At 37.2% G+C, this 22,133-nt stretch overlaps 1 protein-coding gene across 1 annotated transcript in view; it reads left to right on the top strand.

Moving 5' to 3' along the window:
- LGR4 (leucine rich repeat containing G protein-coupled receptor 4) overlaps nt 1-22,133 on the top strand; it is a 71,945-nt gene that overhangs the window by 27,279 nt on the left and 22,533 nt on the right. Inside the window, exons 2-4 of the mRNA XM_015631139.2 lie at nt 4,776-4,847; nt 18,323-18,394; nt 19,857-19,928. Of these exons, the coding sequence (XP_015486625.1) occupies nt 4,776-4,847; nt 18,323-18,394; nt 19,857-19,928 (216 nt within the window). The remainder of the gene's footprint in view (nt 1-4,775; nt 4,848-18,322; nt 18,395-19,856; nt 19,929-22,133) is intronic.

Raw genomic sequence — 22,133 nt, forward strand, 5'->3', positions numbered from 1 at the left:
AACTGGAATTCTTGCAGGAGTATAATAAACATTTTAAGTGCCTTATGTCTTCTAGTTCAGTATTCTGAAGTTTCCAGTGCTGGTTGATTGAAAACTGATTGAATATCCAGCATTATGCAAGATGAGATGTGGTGCTGTGAGTTTTTTACTGTGTCCAGTGAAGCTGCTTTCCTCTTCCAAGGAAAATGGACACAACAGCTTTCTCTGAGGAAAACCCAACTGTTTCATATTCACAAGCACACAGAAATCTCATTTGATGCCTGTTTTCAACAGAGGGAGGTTTTCATTGCTTTTACTATCGTTGCCAGTTAGAATAAGTATTTTTAATGACTTTAAAGTGTTTCTGTGTTAGGTGAAAGCAGGAATCTTTCCTAAACTCTGCTGGAAATGAATATTTAGTTGTCAGAATAAGCTGAAATGATCTATTTGAGCAGGCTGGAGACAGCAAATGAGTGCTGGAGTACTGTGGCTTGACTTTTCACCTTTTGCCTGTAAAAATTAATCTCTGCATTACCTGAGATGGCAGAAGAATATTTATAGTTACAAGCTACTAATTTTAGTTAGTTTATTCTTTTCTGTAGAACCTTCTTGGAAGAAGGACAAAGCTTCTGGCAGAGTGTAAGAAGCCTTATTTATCATTCAGTAAAAAGAATACAGCCATGGCACTAGGAGGGAGTGCAGTTTTGTTTATTTTGTGTGTTACATCTCTCCTGCCTGAAATGGTGAAACTAATTGTAATTATAAGGCTGTGATTCATGTTATCCCCTGAGATGCAGCCTCTTGCTAAAGAGGTTACCACCTTTGGCAGCTCATATTTTAGTTTCAATTCCAGCTTCTTGGCCATCATTGTAGTTTCAATGCCAGTTTCTTGCCCCATCACGCCCTTCAATGTTTCCAGGAATGGGGCATCTGCAACCTCTGCCTTGGTTAATATTGGTCAGTGAGCAAAGAGTTAGCCTGGCTGTTTAGTGCAGCTAAATCTAGTTAATGGCTACCTGCTGGAAGATGCAGGTCTACCCTGGTTTCTCCTTTTCCCTGATGAATCTGCAGTGTAAACCCATGGCATTACCATAATCTTGTATCTCTTAGAGCTGTTATGTCTGTTTTGCACTTTCTGGGGAAAACCTCCCAGTATAAATGTGGGTCTGAACTTGTCAGACGTGTAGTTTGCTGGGCTGACAGACACACTGGGGACTCGTTGGAAGAACAAGAAAATTATAAGCCTGTTAGATACTGAATCTGAACTTCAGTTTATCAGTAAAATTTAGGGCAAACATATGAAGATTTTGGTGTTTTGTTTGTTGGGAGTTCTGTGTGCACATGTTTGGTGGCAATTCAAAGGTTTGCAGGTGTTGTGCTGTTTTTAGGGGACCTCTATCTGGATGTAATAACCCAATCCATAGTAGGTCTTCTAGCTTAGTCCTGCTGAAAAGGGGCTTTAGGCAACTGCTGACATGATCCTTCTCTTGCATGATAGCATCATTCCCATGAACACTACTGAGGTTAGGCTAGTACTATTAATATTCTTTTATTCATTCTTAGAACTTTTTTTTTTAATATTAGCTCCCTAAATGATTTCTGGGCTTACAAGCCTGAGGGCTTTTTAGTAGAGAAACAGATGGTGTGTGGTAGCTTCTCAGTGAAGACTGATTTGACATGTCAATGGGCATACTAATATTTATTTTTATTAAATAGACAGCCTTCTTGATACTGCATGGATTGATCCTTTTTTTTAAGTTTAGGAGTAGTAAAATGACTATTTCTATAATACACACAGTAAAAACTTAGCAAGGGCTAATTTTGTTTCAGAGTGTGGGGGTTATTTGTCATTATTTTATCATAGTATATTGTGCTCCACCGTTTTTATTGCAATTCTTTTATTAATTATGTGCTAAGAGTATCCTTCCAAATCTACTAAGTAAAATTTATAGAGACTAGTTATTAGGTAATCTAATTTTAGTATCATGGGTGTTCCTAATATTGTTTGTAAATTCTTGCTCATTAACTACTTAGTATTTTATTACCAGCACATAGTGCCTATGAACTCATTCTTTGAGGAGATTCTGTAGAGTGAAATGAAAAAATATTTTATGCATAGATGTCTATATGTGTGTGTATATATATATATATATATATCTCAGCAAAGCTGCTTTTACATAATGTTCTTAATTAAACAGGAATTGTTTTAAGACTTGTATGATGATCATAAGGAAACTTTCAGAGCTGGTGCTTTGATATTCCTCAAAGTTTGCAAATCAGTGCTATAAAGGTTGACTTATTTATTTAAGAGTTACTATCACATGTAATGAAGGCAAATGCAGAAACTTCATAAAAATGTCAGCTTTTTAGCAAGGCATTGTGATAAGCAGTCCCTGAAGATTCACGTGATAAAAACAATCACAGTTTATATTTCTGTCTGGCTTTGTTAAAAATTCTGCTTCACTGAAAACAGATTTCAGTAGAATTTGAGACTATCAATAATGGTTCTCAAGTCCTCACTGTTAAGGTGATCTGTCTCATGCTTCCATCCAAATAATCTACTTCCCAAATTAAAGCTGTAGAGCCTAATACTTGAAGCTACAGAGAAAAAAACATTTTTAGTTAATTTCAGATCCCAGAGAAAGCCAAAATTGCTTTGAATTTGGATGTCAGCCATTCTATGTGTTAGCATGGTTTCCATTGACTTTATTTAGGATTCCACAGTGCACTTCTAAACTTGGGCATTTATAGCTGTGGAAATTTCAATATCATTGCTTTCAGGTGGATGTGATTTCCTTACCTCAGCTGTCAAAAAGAGCTACCATGTAGTGCAACAAATGTGGGTGCAGCAAAAATCTTTGCCAAAGTGATGCATAAGCATTCATACAGTGCTTTCTGATGCTCTGTGCTGTTGACTTATTTTTACTACCACTGTTTCTTATGGTGCATGTGACAGTAAGGTTTTATATCACCTGGACAGTTTTTTTCAAACTTGTGATTTTCTTGCACAGGTTTCTTAAGATTAGGGTCTCCACTCCCTTCTTACTATTCTTACTATTCCCTTCTGCCCTATTCATAAATAGGGCATACCTATATCAGTTTGAAAAAATGTGTGAAAATAGAAGTTGCAGTCTCCTGTGGAGAAGACAGATGACAGTTCATGTACCTGATGCATTTATTTCCTTTGCTGCACTAGAAGAAAAATGTCCTCAACAGCAGCACTGTACTGTGACCATGCTGCTGCCAAGGCAAAAAACACTGCTTAAAGCATGCAGGCTGTAAAGTCTGGGGAAAAAGCATCTCGAGTTCAGCTCCTTCTGGAGCTTAGTGAAGGAGTCTTTTGTACCACAGTGGATTTTTTTTTGGCTCTTGTCACAGTTGGGTTTGTTTTGTATATGCTGAACCTTATTTTGCTGTCTCTGCTCTTGAGTATACTATTAGCAGCTGCTGAGGAGTAACTTTCTTAGTTTATGCTGGGAAATGAGAAATGAAGTTTTGGGACTGCTATTTAATTAACATTTATTTTAGAGAAATGGTTGCCTCTAGATTTAGTGTAAGAGCAGTTTTAACACTGGCAGTGCCTGAGGGTCTGTGCTGCACAGGTGTTGCAGCAGATCAGTCACCAGTTACTTTTTAATGTCGTGGATGAGCTTCAGTGGTTCTTGTTGGCCATTAGTGAGATAAAAAGGAGAGTTTGGCTTTGTTTGTTTGCTTTTTATCTGAATTATGTAGGGAGGTGGCATATAGACACTAGAGAAAAACATGTGGAAGAGAGCAAGCAGGGAAGGCTCTACTAACAAGTGTTACTGAATTGCTTATTAAGTTTACATTAATAATTGTAATATGTAATAACATTACATACTAAAAAAACAACCAGTATCCAAGTGGAAAGTAAGAACTTGGGATTATGTCACAAATAGTTACGCAGTTAGTTTAATTATCAAACCAAATTGTTTTCATGCTGCATTTATTCGCATTGAGTAATAACTTGCTTTAGGACTGGATTATCTGTGATCGTTGTGTAGGTGTGAACTGAGGTGATGGCACCAAGTTTGCCACTTACTGCTGCTTTGTAAAGAAAATGCTGAGCAGGTCTGCATACCTATCATGTAAGCACTTGCTGCCAGCTTCCCTCTGCTCATGGACCGAGAATGAAATCTGCTTAAAACTCTTACCTCGAGGACTTTATAGGTTTTGTAGAAGGAAAACAAAACAAAGCAAAAAAAGACTTTGGTACAGCTAGGACTTGTTTCTGCTATTCTTGCCAGTTGTTCCAGAAGCCTTGTTTGCCAGAAGCTATTTATTAAGTCCTAATGCATGTATTTTTTTATTTTTTTTTTAAACACTGTGGGATGAAAATTTGCGTGGTGGGTGGTCACAATATTTTATTTTTTTTTTTCATATGCTTGTGGTTTTGGAGTAATGTTAATCATCTGAGTTAAAACCGTATGTAAGTTGGTAAAAATTAGTACTGGGCATAACAGTACTGGAGAGCCTCTTCCATGCATGCCTTCCCTGTAGTTTCACAGTAATTATTTTTGTTTAGAGGTGTTGGAAAACTTTTATTTTGCCAGCTTCCCATTTTAAAGGTCTTTGCTGCAACCAGATTTTCAAATTGCAGTGACTTGAAAGTTTAGCATGCAAATTTCTAGAAAGAGATGTTACTGTGTGATACTAGAATTTTTTTTTTTTTCTGTTACCATACTATCTGACGAGGTTTTCTTTTTCTTATCCTTTTCATAGAGTGTAAAAATCCTTTCCCACTTATTGATAAATCTGTATTTGTTCTTTTCCAGAGATATCAGCATGAATAACATCACAAGACTACCAGAAGATGCCTTCAAGAACTTTCCCTACTTGGAAGAGCTGTAAGTATTTTACACATGTTAAAGTTTTGCTACAATTTCATATGGCTGTATGATGTGGAAGGTGGGTGGAGAAACATTGTTAGGTTGAGCTGTGAACATAAAAATATACTTAAAAAATGTAATCTTGTACAAATTTTGAAACCAGGACAGTAAATGCTACTTACAAGGGACTTTTTACGGTAATTATTTTAATCATGGCTAGAGTGATGACACATACTAATTACAGTGTTATCCAAAGATAACACAAGAGTTGTGTAATTACCATTGTTTCTGAAGGAGCTACAGTACAGGTGTTGCTTAAGTTCCATAAAGTAGATCTTGCTTCATTTACTGGCTTCCGTTGTCCTTGTAGGCTGCAGATGCAATGCTCACAAACCCATTCTGACCTATATCAGAAATTCTGTGGTACAGGGCTTCTTTTTCTTAATTTCTCTGGCAGAAATTTTTTTCCACTTCCCACTTCCCACCTTCCTTTTGTCCTACTCTCATTTTAGCTTTCTTTTATGTTTTTCTTAACTGATACTTGGATTTCTGAATCCTGGATCTCATGTGCTCGGTATCATACTGAAATCTTAACTAAGATGCCTTTGCAAAGCTGAAGCATGCTTTCAACAGCATTGTCCTTAATTAGGTTGGGTTTCAGAGTCAGTAAACAGGGAGGCAGGTTTGACATTCACTTACTACTTTAAGTACTGTTATGTGACAAGTGTTTTATGTGTGCCTTATAGTTTCCTTATCTGTGAAGAGAGGGTAAGGGTAATGGTTCAACCTTTTCAAGAGAGCTTTGAGAACTTCCAGTACTAAGCAATAGATAAGACAAAACCCCTGCAATTTGCCTTGTCTCTCTTACATTTTCACTGACATAGTCAGATTTCTTATATTAAAAAGCATTTAAAATACAAATTAGAGCTGTGTCTGTATTTGTGACTTTCATAGGACTATGAATGCCACATTGAGAGGTTTTTCAGTAAATCACCTTAAGGAAAGAACAGCTTGTTTCCTTGAAGAGACCACCCTTACGAGCCAGGGAAGTGTTCTGACTTTACCAATGAGGAAACAAGCAAAGAATGGAAACCATTTGTAAAGGGCAAAAGGATAAATGAACCCTGTAGCAAAACTGTAGATAAAACTGTGAACCCTTTGACTCTGGTTATCTGTTATAACCAGTACAACCACGCACCTCACTGGAACAAAGATACTGAGAAATTGATAAGAGATGGATTGCTTGCTTCTGAAGAAATAATTGGGTTCCTGAAAGCTGCTTCTTTGCACCTCAGCCTCACTGATTGCTCTAAAAAGGTGTTCCAGTGCTCCTTAGAATTTTGATCTCTCTTATATCCTGATAATGTAGCAGCTACCATTACTAATTTGCTTAAATTAACTCAATTTTACTTGGTTCTTAAATAGTTTTGACTCAGATCAGTACAACTGTGAAGTGCAGTTGAGTTGGTTTATGTCAGATAAATTGTGTGTGATATCTCATGTTTAACAGGTTCTGGTTTATTTCCCTCTGATTTTAGGTTTTGCTTAAATCTGTGATATAGTCAAGAATGCTTTATGAAGAAAAATAGGTTTTCAGATGATGCATTTGTGTAGTTGGCAGAATTTAAGAAAGGCTCTATGGCATGAGTTGTCAATTGGGGGAAAAAAAAGCGGCCTAGGAAGGCTTGGTTGGCTTCAGAATATATACTAGCTGATATTCCATATGTGCTTCTGTATGTCTGTATGTTTTGTTAGACTATATTTGTAACTCTCTTTTTAAATTTTAATTCTTCATAGGCATATTTCACACCAGAAGTTGAAAAACCCAAACAATTCCGGTTTTCCAACTTAGATGACTGTGGGAGACTTCATTTTTTCCTCCAATAAGTAATTAAGCAATAAAACCTAATGGGTGGGTGTGCATATTGTGTAACTTCATAAACCTTGGGGTGTGTCAGGAGATAAAGAGGAAAGGCAGAGCCTTCAGCCATCATCTGTTGTGCTTGTTGCCTAAGAGTCATTTTCTACATGTACCTCATTGTCCCCTTAACTCTTTCAGGTTTTCATTGAAAGAAAAAAAAAAAGGGCTATCATTAAGCTCAGAATTATGTATGAACACCTAGAAACTTTAAATCATTCTTAGCATGTATGGTAGTTTAGCATTTAAGGAAAAAGTGGAAAACATTTGCAGAAGCTTACTTAGTGTGTTAAAGCAACTTCTGGGAAAAAAAGTCCAAAACAAAAACATGAGTCAACTCCAGATTCCCTTGTTTCAGTTCAAATTACTCTTAAATGGGAATATAATAAAGTAGATCAAACAAAAGCAGCTTTCTTCCTTAACAGAAATGACCAGTACCAGATATGACACCCTTCTGCTTTGTTCTCCCTGTTCCTTTTACTCTATGGGACAGGGTACAAAAATATTTAATTCTTTATTTTTGCTGGTTATGAACAGGAAAAACTGAACTCTAATACTTCCTAGTGTACAACCACAATTTTTCCGTTCTATGATTGTCCAAGTTTCTTCCTGGCTTTTATTTATAGTTGAACAGATCCAAATTCTGACTGCCAGGCCCTAGCAAAGTTGCTTTTTCAGCATGCAAACCTGGGAGTTAGTGTCCATGCCAAAGAAAAGTAATTTAAAGAAAAGACTTGAAGTGGTGTTGGAATCTGTGCTAGAAGTGACTTTTCATTGAGAAGTTCTCCCAAGAATTACACTGAAGAAAATGAAAATCCCACAAACTAATGGGAATGCAGTAAGTACTCACACCAGCACGCAGTCTGGTGGGTCTCCATCAAATAGACAGCCCCAGACACTTTTGTCTTCATGCCATGCCATAGCCCTGCCACTGTCAAATGCTGTGTTTGATTTGCCCTTGGCAGAGTTTGCTAATTAATGTTGCAAAATAGTATAATAGAATTTAATGGAATGGAAATGGGAGGCAATTAGAATGTATTATTTAGGCAACAATGTATGGAGAGGCTGAGATTAAAAAGTGCAGCAGGAGCCATTTGAAATGGGGGTTGTCATTTCTTCATTGAAATTAATTATTTGGTAGTCTGCAGAGACTTCAGAGAATCATTTTCCAAATCCTAAAATGAACACTAGTAGAAGAAGCAGAGTACCAGACTTGGAAAAGCTGGCTGCTCAATTCAGAAGTGCCTTCTGTATCACCAAAGAGGAAGCAACCCAGGTGCTTCATTTATGCATCCCAGGCTTAGATGTTCTGGATTTTCCAAGACACCTGCCCCAGACTGACGGGTTTGACACAGATGGGAAACTGATGGGTGCTGTGAATGGCACTTCTGGGGCCAGGTGGAAGAGGACATCTGAAATGCCACTAAATGGCCATGGTTATGCAACTGACTCCACAGCAAAGAATGAAATTTGCTGGAATAATCTGGGGTTTTGTAACTCTGTGATAATGTCCTATTGGAGTGTTACTCACAGGTGCAAGCAAAGGGATTTTGAGTTGTCCATGGGCAGAATCTGCCCATTGGGTTGAGTGCTCTGTGTACCCTCACTGACAGCCTCATCATGTATGTCACTGTATAGCACCCTTACCATATGTGAGCAGGATTCTAACACTATTTATAAATGTTATAAAAATCCTGCATGTCTGTGTAACTGATATCCATCTGGAAGTAATTTGCAAGCTATTGAAATGGCAATGGTCAGAGTCAGGGAGAAGCAGACCACCAAGGGTTTTGCCTTAGCAGTTAATGATGTGTATTCTTCAGAAAATTCTAACATAAATATGCTGCAGCCTTAAACATGATATGGAAACTAAAAATTCTTGAAGAACTTGGCCATGCTTTTCTAACCACACCTTAAGTATTTATAGAAAGCTAGAAGAAGAAAATATAACTAGATAATGCAGTGTTTTTAGAAAGTAGAAACCATTTTCCAGTGTGAATTTTTAACTAGAATATCCAGGTTGTGTTATGTTTTGATGGCCTTTTTAAAAGGTGGCAGTCCTTTCTAATATGTAAAGTTACCTAAGGTAGTTTGAAGGATTTTACACTCTACTTGTGAATGACCTGCTAGGTTAATTTAAAAGGCAGTCTCTTATTGAGGAAGGCAAAATCAAAATTATCTTTATTCTTGGCCAGTTTTCCAGTCTGTCTTCAGAAACTTGAACCCCTCCAATAAAGCAGAAGTATCTTTGACTTAATGACCTTTTGAGCTTGTTTTGATTTTCACTCTTAACCCTTTAGAATGTTGTCCTGTTGTTTGCCCTGTGCTCATGGGCAACATTTAGATGGTAAGCTTTCAGCTGTTTGGCTGCTGGTCCATGTGAGAAGCAGAATACTGCAATCTGTTTCATGTCTGTCTGTAGGTCACTTGTGATAGCAGGATGTGATTGTCTGAAGGGGAGCACAGGTAATTTCCCAGCCAGTCAGCCTCAGGGCAGGGCCCTCACCTTCTTCAGCAAGGGTTAGGGAGGGCTCTCTCTTGGACTGTTGGGTATAAAAACCATATCACACTCAGTAATACTGCAAGGAGAATAATCTTTCCTGAAAGCACCAAGAGACACGAGTGCTCGATTAACTTCCAGGTGTGTACTGGTACCAAGATCTGTTGTGTTTTTTGCTCATACATGATATGAAATAGTCTCTCTCCTGAGAGAACACAACCTTCAGATACTGTTCATTTCATCAGGCAAGGGCAAAACTTTCTTATTTAATGGTTGGGGAAATAAAGTAATAAAAGGAAGAGTTAGATCAACAAAAGTTTTCTCTTTTCTGAAACACAATGCTAATCTGCTTTTTGAGAGATGAATAAACAGTGAACAAGAGACCACACACGCGCAACTAATTTTTGCAAGAAAATAAATAGTGTGACTGAGTATTTGCTTGACTATTTAATTATATCCATGTTGATTACAAGTCTTACGAGGTCTTAAATATCTCCTCACTTCCCCTCCCCATCCAGAGTCTCTGATCATGGCTTTTAATTGGCAAAGTATATTTTGGGAACATAAGGAATAATTAAAATGTATACTAGCAGTGAAAATGAGGTGGGTTTTTGCCATGAGGTTGTAATCAGGAAGTATCTGCAAGGGAGATGTCTAGAGTTATTTTCCCTCTTGACTGCAGCTGAAAATGACCACCAAGCTGAAATGCCACAGCTGCTTGTTTTTGTAGTATCTGTTTCAGTGTGTAATTGAGATGGTACCCTTCCTCCTAATTTCTTCATCAGCACCAAGTTGTATTACCCTTGGGCAGGGAGAGGGATTATTGTGTCATTTTTATTACCCGAGTTTTATGAATAAGACATGTCTTGGAGTTATGCCAAGGCTGGGCTGTTAGTTTAGGATGCTGTCTCTTTCCTCACCTGGCTGTGGAACACTTGATGGAAAGACTTGCCTTGTCCTTCAGTGCTAGGTATTTTAAGAACAGTATTTTCAAGGCAGTGTGAGAATGTTGAAGAGATGGTGCATGGTTCTCTTTCATATGTATGAGAAATCCCAAGGTTTATAGTTAGAAACTGGAGATGATGGAGTTGTTTTGAGTAGAAAAGGTAAGAATGAATTGTCCTTCGTGTCCTGATGCCTCGTGTTCACTCACATGTGATAACTAATACTGTGGTTAAACATTCTCTTGTAAAACAAGTGACAGCGAAGTCTGATGAACAGGCAGAGATCTTTCTTCACCTGCTTTTTTACAAAGGCAGTCAGTGTAGAGATACCAGCTGTTGGTTCCTCAAAAATAGCCATATGACATTGAGTTGGAAACCAGTGAGTGCCCTTCATTGATCTGCCAGCTCAGAATATTTGAACAGATGGAGGAGGTGATTTCCTCTGTTGATCCAGCCTGAATTCCAAGAGGTAAAATTTTAATGAAGAAAATGCAAAGGGTAGGTTTCTCGTGTGGTAGCAAGTCAAAAGCCTAACAACTTGACCAGCCAGCTCACATTAGAAATGCTTGCTGCCTTGTGTGCACCAGAGCTTTAGAAAACCATCAGCATGTTGTAACTTGCACCTTCAAATTCTAGTCAAGACAAACCTTTAGGCAAAGACTCCCAAGTAGAATTAACCACAGTCAGCTAAGATATTTTTAAACATCACTTACTTGGTCTGCATTAAATACTAAATGATGTTTCAAAACATGTTGGCCAACCTGTGTTTAATTAGTGTTTTCTTATCTCTTTGAGTCCTACATCAAGTTGATTCTGGATGAGTTTTAATCATGCTGATACAAGAATATTTCTGTAGCGTAGAAGATTCTTGCTCTGCTTGACAGCTGCATGTTTTTTCCTGTTTGTGGGGATAGATGCTAGTAGGTTGAGTAAATTCCATTGTTTTTTAGAAGACAAGGAAGTTTCTTTCTTTCCAGTTTCTGTTTCTACATGTTAATTCCCAAAGTTGACATGGTTGTGTATAAGGATCCCAAGACTGATTATTCTGCGGCAAGTACTTTTAGAGGACAACAAAACTTTTCCCTTATCTTGTTGTTTTTTTTTGAGTTTCAGTGTTCTGCTCACCTGCACACACACAGAAGCTAGCTTAGCTAAATGGCCTGAAGGCTGAACTTTGTGGTGTTACACTTCAAGACCAGTCTTACAAGCCTTATTTATTATGCTACCTGAGTTGCCAGGTTGGGGCTGTCTGATGGTATAAGCCAGATAAGAAACTTCTGGAGGCTGAGCAGTAACTTGAGAAGTTCTTAAGCTGTATCTCTCCAAGTACAGTTCTCCAAATGGTGCTTGTACCATGCAGTCCTCCCTCCTTCCCCTTTCAGCTTCAGATATTGGAGTGTGGAACAAAAGATACATGTGTGTGAGTGATCAGGTAGCCAATGTGGGGCTGGGGTCTCAATAACCATCAAATGAGTTCAATGAAAACCTTAGGCAAAAAAGGAGAAAAAATAAATCCTGTATGTTGAAGGTAAATGCCCTATCCTCTGAGAAAACAATTTAACATATACTGTCATCATAATTTCATAGTATGATGCTGTATGTTACTATAAGAAGACATGGAAGTCATTCTTTTACCTGCTTTTCTCCCCTCTGCTCAGATGTTTGTATTCTTGTATTTTTTCATTTGTACAGAGGTACTATTGGCTACTTAGCTTTGGCAGATGTCCTGGCACAGAAATAGTAATGAGACTCCTATAAAGTTCTTTTTCCTGCCCTTCTTTTACAGAAGTAAAATTCTAGATGATTCTGTTAAAATACTGGCTTTTATTTCAGCTGGAAAACAGCTAACGATCAACCTAAACTGAATTAAAGAATTATACTGAAAATTACCTGCATTTCTCTAAGGTCATTCATTCTGAAGGTGTCTGCAGAACCTGGGTCTTGCATTTACCCAATATACATCTGAAGTGGTTAGAAAACCACTAACAGAAGTTTAATTGCCAAATATATGTAGGCCTAATCTACTTCCCCATTTTCAGGTGTCACTTGCTAGATGCATGGTCATTCAAAGAGCCCATGCATGGATAGCCAATAAATGGCAGGACAAGAGACAAGGCTGTATGAACAGGCAGAAGCAACTTTGAGGATTTACTATATCAGCAGCAGTTTCTTCACCCTCTCATGTCTGACCATTAACATATTTCATGATCTTGGAAACCTTCTGAGCATCCAAATAGCACTATCTGCTAAAAGCACAAATGTGTAGCTATTTGAAAAGCAACAATTCAATTAACTGATTAATTATCAAACATGGTGGCTTTCATCTCTGTGTCTCTGCTGTGCAGACTGGGTAAGTGAAATGTATTATTACCTGGGTGTTGAGATGGCTATCAGGAAAGGTCTGTCTGGCCTGTGCTAAAGCAAGGGAAAGTTACCACAATATGGTACAAGATGTGCAAAGGCAAGTAGGGAGAAGAGAATGTATTATATAAAAGATATTCTGCATTTTGCTTTGGAGGTGAGAGGAATCAAAATAGCTTTCTTCAAGAACTCAGCATTTCTGCTGTAGACTAGGTGTTAACCAGTTTTCAAGACACCATGGTATTGTTGCTTCTATTCATGACATAGATGTCTGTGCTAAAAAATTTATGTAAACTTCTGAGTTTTTTTGCTGCAGAGTACTAGTTGAGATTACAAAGACCACTTGTTTCAACATGTCATAGTGTATAATAATTGTTTTATATTATTTGTTTCGGTGCATGTGTTGCAGCCTGTGGGTTCTACTTGGAGGTCTTGCCCAAATACAGATTCTGCTTGAAAATGAAAGGATAAAGCATATTTTGAGTGATTGTAAATGCTTGCTTTCCTGAAAATCCATTGTAATTTATTTTCCTGTTTTTGGTAGCTCATGAAAAGCGTTACCATAGAGCATATTTTGTCTTGTGGTAGATGCTGGTGACTCTTGCTGACAATTTAACCATAGAATTTACAAATGAGGTTTAGATTTTCTAATCACTCAGTTTCATTTACTTGGATATTTTAGCTTTTTAGACCAGAAATGCATTTTGCAAACAAGCAAGCAATTACCTTAAAGCTCAGTATAACTTTTGAGAAAGCTGTAAATTCTGGAAAGGGAATCATGACAAGAAGTGGAGTTAGTGCAGTTTTAGTGCTGTTGTTGTTACAGTCCCCTTTCCTCAGTCATGAAGTGTCTTGGTGTATATACTCACAATTTTTTAAAGAAGGGTTGAGGTTGTATAATGCTAAAACTACTGCAAGAAAAGGAGGAGACAAATGCATTTTCTATTAGCAGCAGTGAAATAAAGTATCCAGTTTTGTTAAATTGGTGTGGAGGAATTTGGAGTAACCTGTAGGCAATAATTGGCTTCCCAGCAATTCAGCAGGCTGCAGCTGACACAAGTCCCAAAGCAGCCCTTTGCTACTCAGATAAACAAAGGCAAGTTTAGTGTGGAGACAGCTTCCATTTACCACCTCCTCCCCTTCTGCAGCTGCCCATCTTGGGTAGGAGCTGTCTGCAGGGGCCCTCACCAGGCAGGGCACCTGCACAAGGGATGCAGAGACACCCTGTATTTTCCTGCAAATGATTGTACCTCTCCTGTACAGCTTTAAACATCAGTTAATAAATTGTGGTACATAAATAGGCATCATCTGTTTAGAAAAACAAAATTCTGTTCCAAATTGTCTGCTATTTTGGCACAGATGGAAACTGTGCCAACAATGCCAAAAAGATGGAAAGCTCTTTTTTAGGTTTGAGGAAACACTTGGTGGGCATCATGGATTAAATTATCTATGAGGTGTTTTCAAAGATTACTTTTGTTGTGGGAGAAGTTAAAGTGAAATTCAAGTTTGTATGTGGAGAACACGGGGAACCCAGAAAAAGTGGAAGTTAGGGACAGGCATGTAAAGATAGCAGAATAGTTCAGTGTAAGTCAGAACAAAAAGTAGAGTTTGCAAAAATACCAGTGGAGAAGCAGTGTAGTATTTTCCATTGGGATGAAAATAGCAAGGTAAAAGTTGGATAGCTAAAAGTAGATGTTGGCAGAAGAACAGTGATAGATATGGAAGGTTCAGGTTTGACTAAACCTTGAAATAGGAGTCTTGGATCTTACCACAAAGCAGCTAATGTAGAAGTAAAAGTAATAAATCAGGTGTTTTATTATGACATGTCAGGATTGTAGTCTGTGTCACTATTTGAATTTGATCTGTGGAGAAACTAGCCTTTATATTTTTATCAGAGACAAGATAGACAAAAGTTTAGGAGCCTACCACCAAGAGGAAAAGAAAAACCAACCCAAAATCCACAGCAAAAACATTTTCTGTATGAGAAAAGACCTTCAGATGGACAGAAGGAGGTGAAACTCTGCTCAAATGTCCTAAGATTCACCACATCTGGGATGCAAGACAAGGAGAGAGGTTTCCAAGAGGTTTTATTGCATCCTGTCATAAGAGTGATGTTTTTAATTGTTACAGGCAAAAATGTATCCTTGGAACACCCTCTCTGACTTTTGGAGTGACACCAGTGATTAACTTGGCTTGGTTAACATGCAGCTGGGTTGCCAGACTCATAATTGCAAAAGTTTTAATTTCCCAAAAGAGAAAAAGCAATATTAGCTGCAGTTTCAGTGCAAGAAACAAGGCTTGCTGTGTACTCTGGGAATGATACACCATGAAAGGCTAATCTTCAGCTACATTGTATCCTGATGCCTATAATAACAGTAAGGTGTCCTCCACATCTGGAGATTATTTTCTGTGTCACTTAAAATAATGATTAAAGGGTATTGCTCACCTCAGTATGACAGGCTAGCAGAAGGTTTTTGTTCTCTGTGTGTCCTCTGTTATCCTGCTGTGTTGAAATTGATTCTGTAAATTTGAATCGATCCAAATTTACTATTAAAACACTCAAAGTCTATTTTTAAAGTAAAAATAGAAGACTACAACATTCAAGCTAAGCAATTACAAGAATGATAGATACCTACTGTGGCTATACATCACAGTTGTGACTCCACTGGAGAAACCTCCAAGGTTTAACTTGGATACTAGTTCCACTAATTCCAGATACCTGCAGTCCTTGGCCAGGTCTCCAAAAAAAGGGAGTCAGGATTGAGTTAGCAGAAAAACTCATGGTCAGTATGATACACACTCACATCCCACTTCAGATGATGCCTGCTGCTGTGTCTGTGCTTTGAGAAGTAAGAGCAAATGAAGTTTTTTGTGGCCTTCTAGCATGGCAGGACACTTTACAATTGTCTGTTTTTTGTAAGACTTTTTGAAAGAAGGTAACATGGAAAACCTGACTGGATGATTTCAGTGACATCCCAATTTATAATGCTGTATGTATGCTATACTGTATGCTATTAATTTTTCAGTTCTCCCTTTAAAATGAACCTGGTTATGTAAAGATAAACATTTCCATCCTTCTAGCTGCTGCATGTTGAGAGCAGTGTGTGATATACTGATCTTTGCTTTCCTCAAGGCAACTCCTCCTACTTTTTCAGTTTTTTTCCAACCAACATAAAAAAACCCAACCCTTGTGATTGATTACATTTCCATTTCTCCACTATCTGGCAGTGTTCCAGGAAGAGTGCAAAGGCTTTACTAATCAGTTTGCCAAATATCCATTTATCATTCACATCCTAGCCTTGGGGAGCTGCTCATGAGGAGGTTCCAATTGCAGATCTCGAGCAGGCAAAGTCCTACTGTTTGAAATCACACAAGTCTTGCTCTGGCTCAGCTGCAATTTGTTTCCAGTGCTCTTTAGGTTGTTCTTAAGTGACATTCAGGTTGAGGGAGACTATTCAGCTGTATTTAGTTTAGCTTTTTAAAGCTAAAGTAATAATCCCCAGTCTCTTTAGGAGAGGGAGCAGATGCCTGCCAAACCTCACACACACCAGAGTAATGGGGAACCTTGGCTGAGCTGCAGCCAGAGCTGCCTCACACATTTACCAGGGCTGCCACTCCTTGAATTGTGTAATACGTAATCATAGTCGAGTTTGTATGCAAAATGATTAGGTACTACAGCCTCAGTTAAATTTTGTTTGATTTAGGGATTTGTATTACTCTGTTTCAAACACATTTTAACCCAAACATGTTTGCAGATTACTGGCTCTCTGCTTTAGACACCCAGCATGCTCCATCAGTACTTCTTTCTGTTTACAATGAACTTCTTAAGAAATTGTTAGAAAGAAAGACATGAAATATTGCAAACCTACCTCCACATGCCCCCAGATAAAGTTAATCACGTTGATTTGGACAGCTACTGACAACAAAATGAATTTTAGGGGAATGTTTAGTTACCATCTGGAGATTTCCATTAATGTTAAAAATTCTAAGTATTTGAAAAATCATGTCCCAGCTCTGAAATTCTGAGGTTGCTTGCAGACAGACAATTTCAAGAATACGTATACATAGATTCTTCTTATTTTTCTTTTAGTTTCAGAGGTGTTTGATTATACTCAAGCCATACAGGCAAACTTTTCTCAACAGTCAGAAGAAACATGCTTGTAGTGTTTTCAAAACCATAGCAACTGGGGGATATGTGAAAATACAAGGACTAAAAACTGTCTGCAGTAACATGCAAGAGTAAGAGAGTTTTCTAAGAACAGGTAGAATCTTCTGCTGTCATCTTCTTGTTCATGAAGGTGGTCTTGTCCTCTTCTCCCTTGGTTTATAAATATAGCCATCTGCATTTGAGAAATGGATTTGATAAAGATAACTAGCATCCTCTCTATCAGGCAGCATTTTATTAAGTCACTAATTCTGTTGCAAGCAGATTTATGTGAGCATAAAGTGCTTTGGTAATCTCTTTTATGTAGTTAGAGAAGAAGATAAAAATGTAATAACACTGCTGTGTTCTGGCAAGCTGATACTTTAGATGTTGCTCTTATTTCCTTTGTTTGCCTCTTTGAAATACTATTTTCTCTTTACTGTGTCTGGCTTGCTTCACAGTGCCTTGTAACAGCAGAGGTGGGTTGTGATATTCTGTAACCTTTGTTAAAACACACTGCTTGCTTTTTAATTATTAACACTTATTGGATTGTACATAGTATTTCCACAGAGTATTTCATTGCACAACCTTGTCCAGCATTGCTTTTGCTTAGCTTGGATATGAAACCCAAGTCTAAAAGCAAATACTTTGGCTGAAACTTTTGCATCTTTTGTCAGTTATGGATTACCAGGTGTTTTGCATTATTGTCTTTACCCTTGATAAAATATAGCTATTAGCAGCTCCACCAAGGCTGGACTGCACAGGATCTGCTGGTCAGGGGAGAGGTAAAATATTGAAGAAAAAAAAAAGAGGGGGGTAAGGGGGAATGAGCTGTTTGGAAGCAGCTGTTTTTGACTGCTGTTTCTGCTTTCCTGCTTTATATTCTGCAGCATCTCCTGTCTTTAATACTTTTAATATCACAGTGATTATCTTAATTTATTTTGTGTTAATGTCTAGCAGTCAAAAATTTGACCATTTTGAGAGAGAGTGTGTATGGCTGAGACTCCTGTTCCATTTTTCTCTGCCCCAAGAGAGTTTCCTTTCTTGAAAAGTTCCTCCAAATAGCTGTCCAAAAATATGAAATATTACCAATATTACGTCTTGCTCATATCAGCAAGTCAACTGTCAGCACTGGGTGAACATACCACTTGCTTATGAATTTTGTTTTCATATTTGGGATTCTCCTAGAGACTTCTGCTGCTTTTCTGTAGCATCTAGCTGTTTTTACTGAACTTCATACTTTCTTTAGAAACTGCTGTACAGATTAAAGATATGTGGATACCAGAGCATGTATTTCAGTGGAGCAATGCTGAAAGCCAGAGGATTTGTGTTGGTAAATGCACTTTCAAACCTAGTACCATAAGAAGGTTCTTCATCATTCTAGGGTGTGTTTTTTTAGCACATTCACAAAAGAATATCCACAAGGCTGGGCAATGCATTCTCATTGTTAAAAATGTGCTGTAAGTAAAATAACTGTTACAAACTTAGAAGATTGTGAATGTAACATAATTGAATGCAAAATGCATAATTGCTTGCAAGACTTGATACAGGAATCATTTTCCTTGTTAGATGGTTGTAGAAGTACTGTATTTTGTGACTGAAATTATTATTGCAATTTTTTTCCAGGCGACTGGCTGGCAATGACCTTACTTTCATCCATCCAAAGGCCTTGTCTGGGTTGAAAGAACTCAAAGTTCTGTAAGTAATTGGGTTTTAGCACTTCATAGCTAGCTGTATGCTTTTTTAGTGCATAGCCAGACTGTTTACTGGTAGGCTGGAGGAAATATTTTGCCTTCTGTCTTCCTTAAGTATAGCTCTCCTCCTTTTTTTTTTCTTTACAAAGCCTGCTGGATGTGGTTAAGATGGCAGTGATGAATTTGACTAAACTATAATTATTGCATTTTATTAGAACACTTACTTGTTTCTGAAGTATATTTTGTAGCAGAAGAATCAGAAAAAAATCCTAAAATGGACATGTAAGCTTTTGTTGTTCTCTACCCCTTCAGCATACTCTGTCAGGTGCCCTGACATTATCAGGTAGTACTATTACTTAGAGATTTAATATGCTGTTTAAATTATTCCCTACTGGCAATGGAAAAAATTGCTGTAGTTTGATGCAAGGTGAAAAATGGCTTACTATTAAAAAGATCTTTTGTTTTTATTTCTGACATAAGAATTCTTATGGCAGCTGGTTTTCCATAGCTAAGGATAAAAAAAGCTTTCTGTTGCTTAAGGTTTTAAGAAACTCTATTCAAAAACTGTAGCATTTCTGATGATCTAAATCCTTCCAAATGCTAGTAGGGTAATAGGTATTTAATTAAAGATATATTTTAAAAAAACCAGCAGACCTTGAGGTTCTAAAGAAAAAAACACAGAGCCTATTGCCAGGGTAGAGAATAGGGAATTGCCCATTTGCAGTACTATTTAATATGATGTTTTGTAAATTGAATGCAAAGTGTCAATGTCTTGAAGGCATATCCATTGCAATACTAACACTGGAGGTGCCTGAAATTCTAGCAGTTCTTGGAAAAATGTGGGACATGGGTGTTAATTAACAGTTAACTTTCTTGTCTACTTGAATTTTTACCCCAATATGTGCCAAAACCAAGTAAAATTTTATAAAGTTATTTATATTCTCTTTATAAAGAACTCACATGATATACATTCTCCTATAAGAGAATTTTTAAGAAACCTACAACAGTATAGCTTAATTCAGCTTAGCCCAGTGGTGCTTTCTTGTGAGCACTTTGTAAATTGGATTGTTATTGCATTGGGTATTGATACAACTTCAGGAAAAATTAGGGGTTTGTTTCTTTTCTAGCATGTATAAGAAAACATTAAAATATCATCTCTTGTAGCAAATTTGTCCTACTGTTGTTTAATCTCCTCAGTGAGTTCCCAAGGGAATTTTAGCATATTGTGTCAGAGCTTGTTCTCTGCAAATTAATGCTGTTAATGAATGAGTTGTAAATAAAACTGAAATAGACCATTTTCTTGTTTCATGGTTGCCTTTGGGTATCTGGTCTTGCTAATTCTATATGCCTTTACATACACTAGAAATCTGGGAAACCATAACAGGACTATGGGCTTTTCTGTTACCTCTATCTTTGATAAAGATGATTGTCAAATTCTACTTTATTAACACAGTAGATTTTTACAGAACCCTACAGAACAATCAGCTGAAGACTGTACCTAACGAGGCCATCAGAGGATTAAGTGGCTTGCAGTCCTTGTAAGTTTCCTTACTTTGCTTTTGGTTTTGGATTGTTCTCCAAGTTCCACTTTTAGTCACTCTGCTCACCTTTGCTTCATTTTATAGAGTTATGAAGTATAATAATGTATGTGTAATAATGTACCTGGAGTGTCTGTAAGTGCAATTGCAACTGGAACAAAGTTTCATAATTAAAATTCATAAGGAATTCTATTTGTCATCTTTGGTGGAGTGACCCAAATGCAAACTCTTTCAAAACTCAAACACCAGGTACAAGATGAATGCAGTGGTGATGCAGTTAAACTAAACCCTCTTGTACATCCTGAAGTATTTAAGCAATTCTTAAATGTTGTGCAAAAATGAATGGTGCCCAAGTCTTTTGTATCCAGAGCAGGAAAAGGGATTTCTGGGAAGAAGTACTACTTGAGAATTACATAGTTCTGGTTTTATGGGAAGGTGTTGAAATCTCTCAGACAGTTATGAATGTCTGAGCCATTCTTGCTAGTTGCACATAAGGTATTTCATATGTGTTTATATCATCTCATGGCTTATTATGTTTTATAAAGCATCTTAATCTGACCTTAATAGTTAGTTACAGCTCTCTAGGTGGTAGATGCCTATCACTGTGAGGAGGAGGAGATGGGAGGGGCTGCAAAATTTTTCCTCCTTCCCGCTTACCTCCAGAGAGAAAGAGATGGGAAGAAAGAGTGTAAATTATCTATTCTCTCTGTGCCAAAGTTCAGGTTTCTGGCCCAAGACCATGTTTCTTTCAGATTATGGATTTAAAAAAAAAATAAAAAATAAATTAGTTATGCAAAATAGATTTGCAAACTATTGCACGGCTTTTGCAAAGGTAATTTTCTGCATTCCCTAAGCTTGGATCTTGGCCCTACCTGTAGCTGCTTGGATATTCCAGTAAGCAGTGAATTCAATGTCCACATTTGCTTGTTTTGGAGTGTGTGTAAAAGAGAAAATACCTTGGTCTTGGTGCAAATATTATGCATTGTAATAAAAGTCCTTCAAATTGCATGATATGAATAAACTTTTATTTTAATTTAAAGCAAAACAAAAGCTTCTTCCTGCCTTTGAGCATTTCTTTAATGCCAAAAAGAGAAACTGCTTTAGTAAAACTGTTTGTCTACAAATCATCTATTTAATTTTCAGTGAACTTTCTTTTTTCTATACATATTTACAGTAATGTTTGTTCTCTAAGTTTAAAATATTAAATCTGCAGTTGCTGGAGATAATAATTTGATAATTTTATATGCAAAAGGGAAGGAAAAAAATTTAAAAGAAAAATAATAAATGCATAAATTAAGCCATCATCTCTCCTTTTAAAAAAATTTACTGTGTTAGAGCTATTTTTATAAAAGCAAACAGTTTTGAAAAAAATAGGATGATTATGTAAGACTGTATAATGTAATCATTATAGCTACTTGACCAAAACATCCTTACAATTAAAATATAATAGGAACAGTTTAAAATGTGGTGACATTCCCTTTCTAGGAGCTTCATGTTCAAGGGCAAATGATAAACTATTTCAGTTTTAGGATGGTGAAAAAGGAAGAAATTAGGTTAGTAAGTAGTAGCAAGCTGATTGTTACTTCTTTTTCTGAGGAAAACCAAATTGAGATTTCCAGATGTTGAAAATATGGTGGGCAAATCCAGTTTGGAAGTCACTGGTATCAGAATCACAGATAATTCTGAGTTGGATGGATCACTGGATCCAGCTCTCTCCTGAATGGTTCACACAGGGACTGAACCCATGGTCTTGTTGTTAGCAGCACCATGCTCTAACCACCTGAACTAATCTGAAGCACAGGAAGATTTTATTATTGCCTTTTTCTTTTTTCCATCCACTGATGTGACTCAGCCTTTTGTTTGTACCTCTCTATTCCTGAGAATATCTGCCTGCATTACAAGACCACTGTAATTTGTTAGAATGGGTAGGAATTTGAGAATAAATTGGGTTTTGATACAAGTGTAGTGAGAGATATCAAGCATTTTTTCTATGCAATTTGCTTACTTCACCAGAATGCATTTCTCTGATTTTAATGAATTTCAGGAAAACTTTGTTAGCATTACTAATGCATAATTACACTCACCACACATATCCCCTAGTAATGCACATAGCACCTTCTGGCAAAGGAATGTAAGAGTGGTCCTCTGAATTTTACATCTGAACATGGAAACATAAATGTCAGCATCCTACTTTATTGTATGGGT

The sequence above is a fragment of the Parus major genome, chromosome 5 (genome assembly GCF_001522545.3).
Source record: "Parus major isolate Abel chromosome 5, Parus_major1.1, whole genome shotgun sequence".
Lineage (NCBI taxonomy): Eukaryota > Metazoa > Chordata > Aves > Passeriformes > Paridae > Parus > Parus major.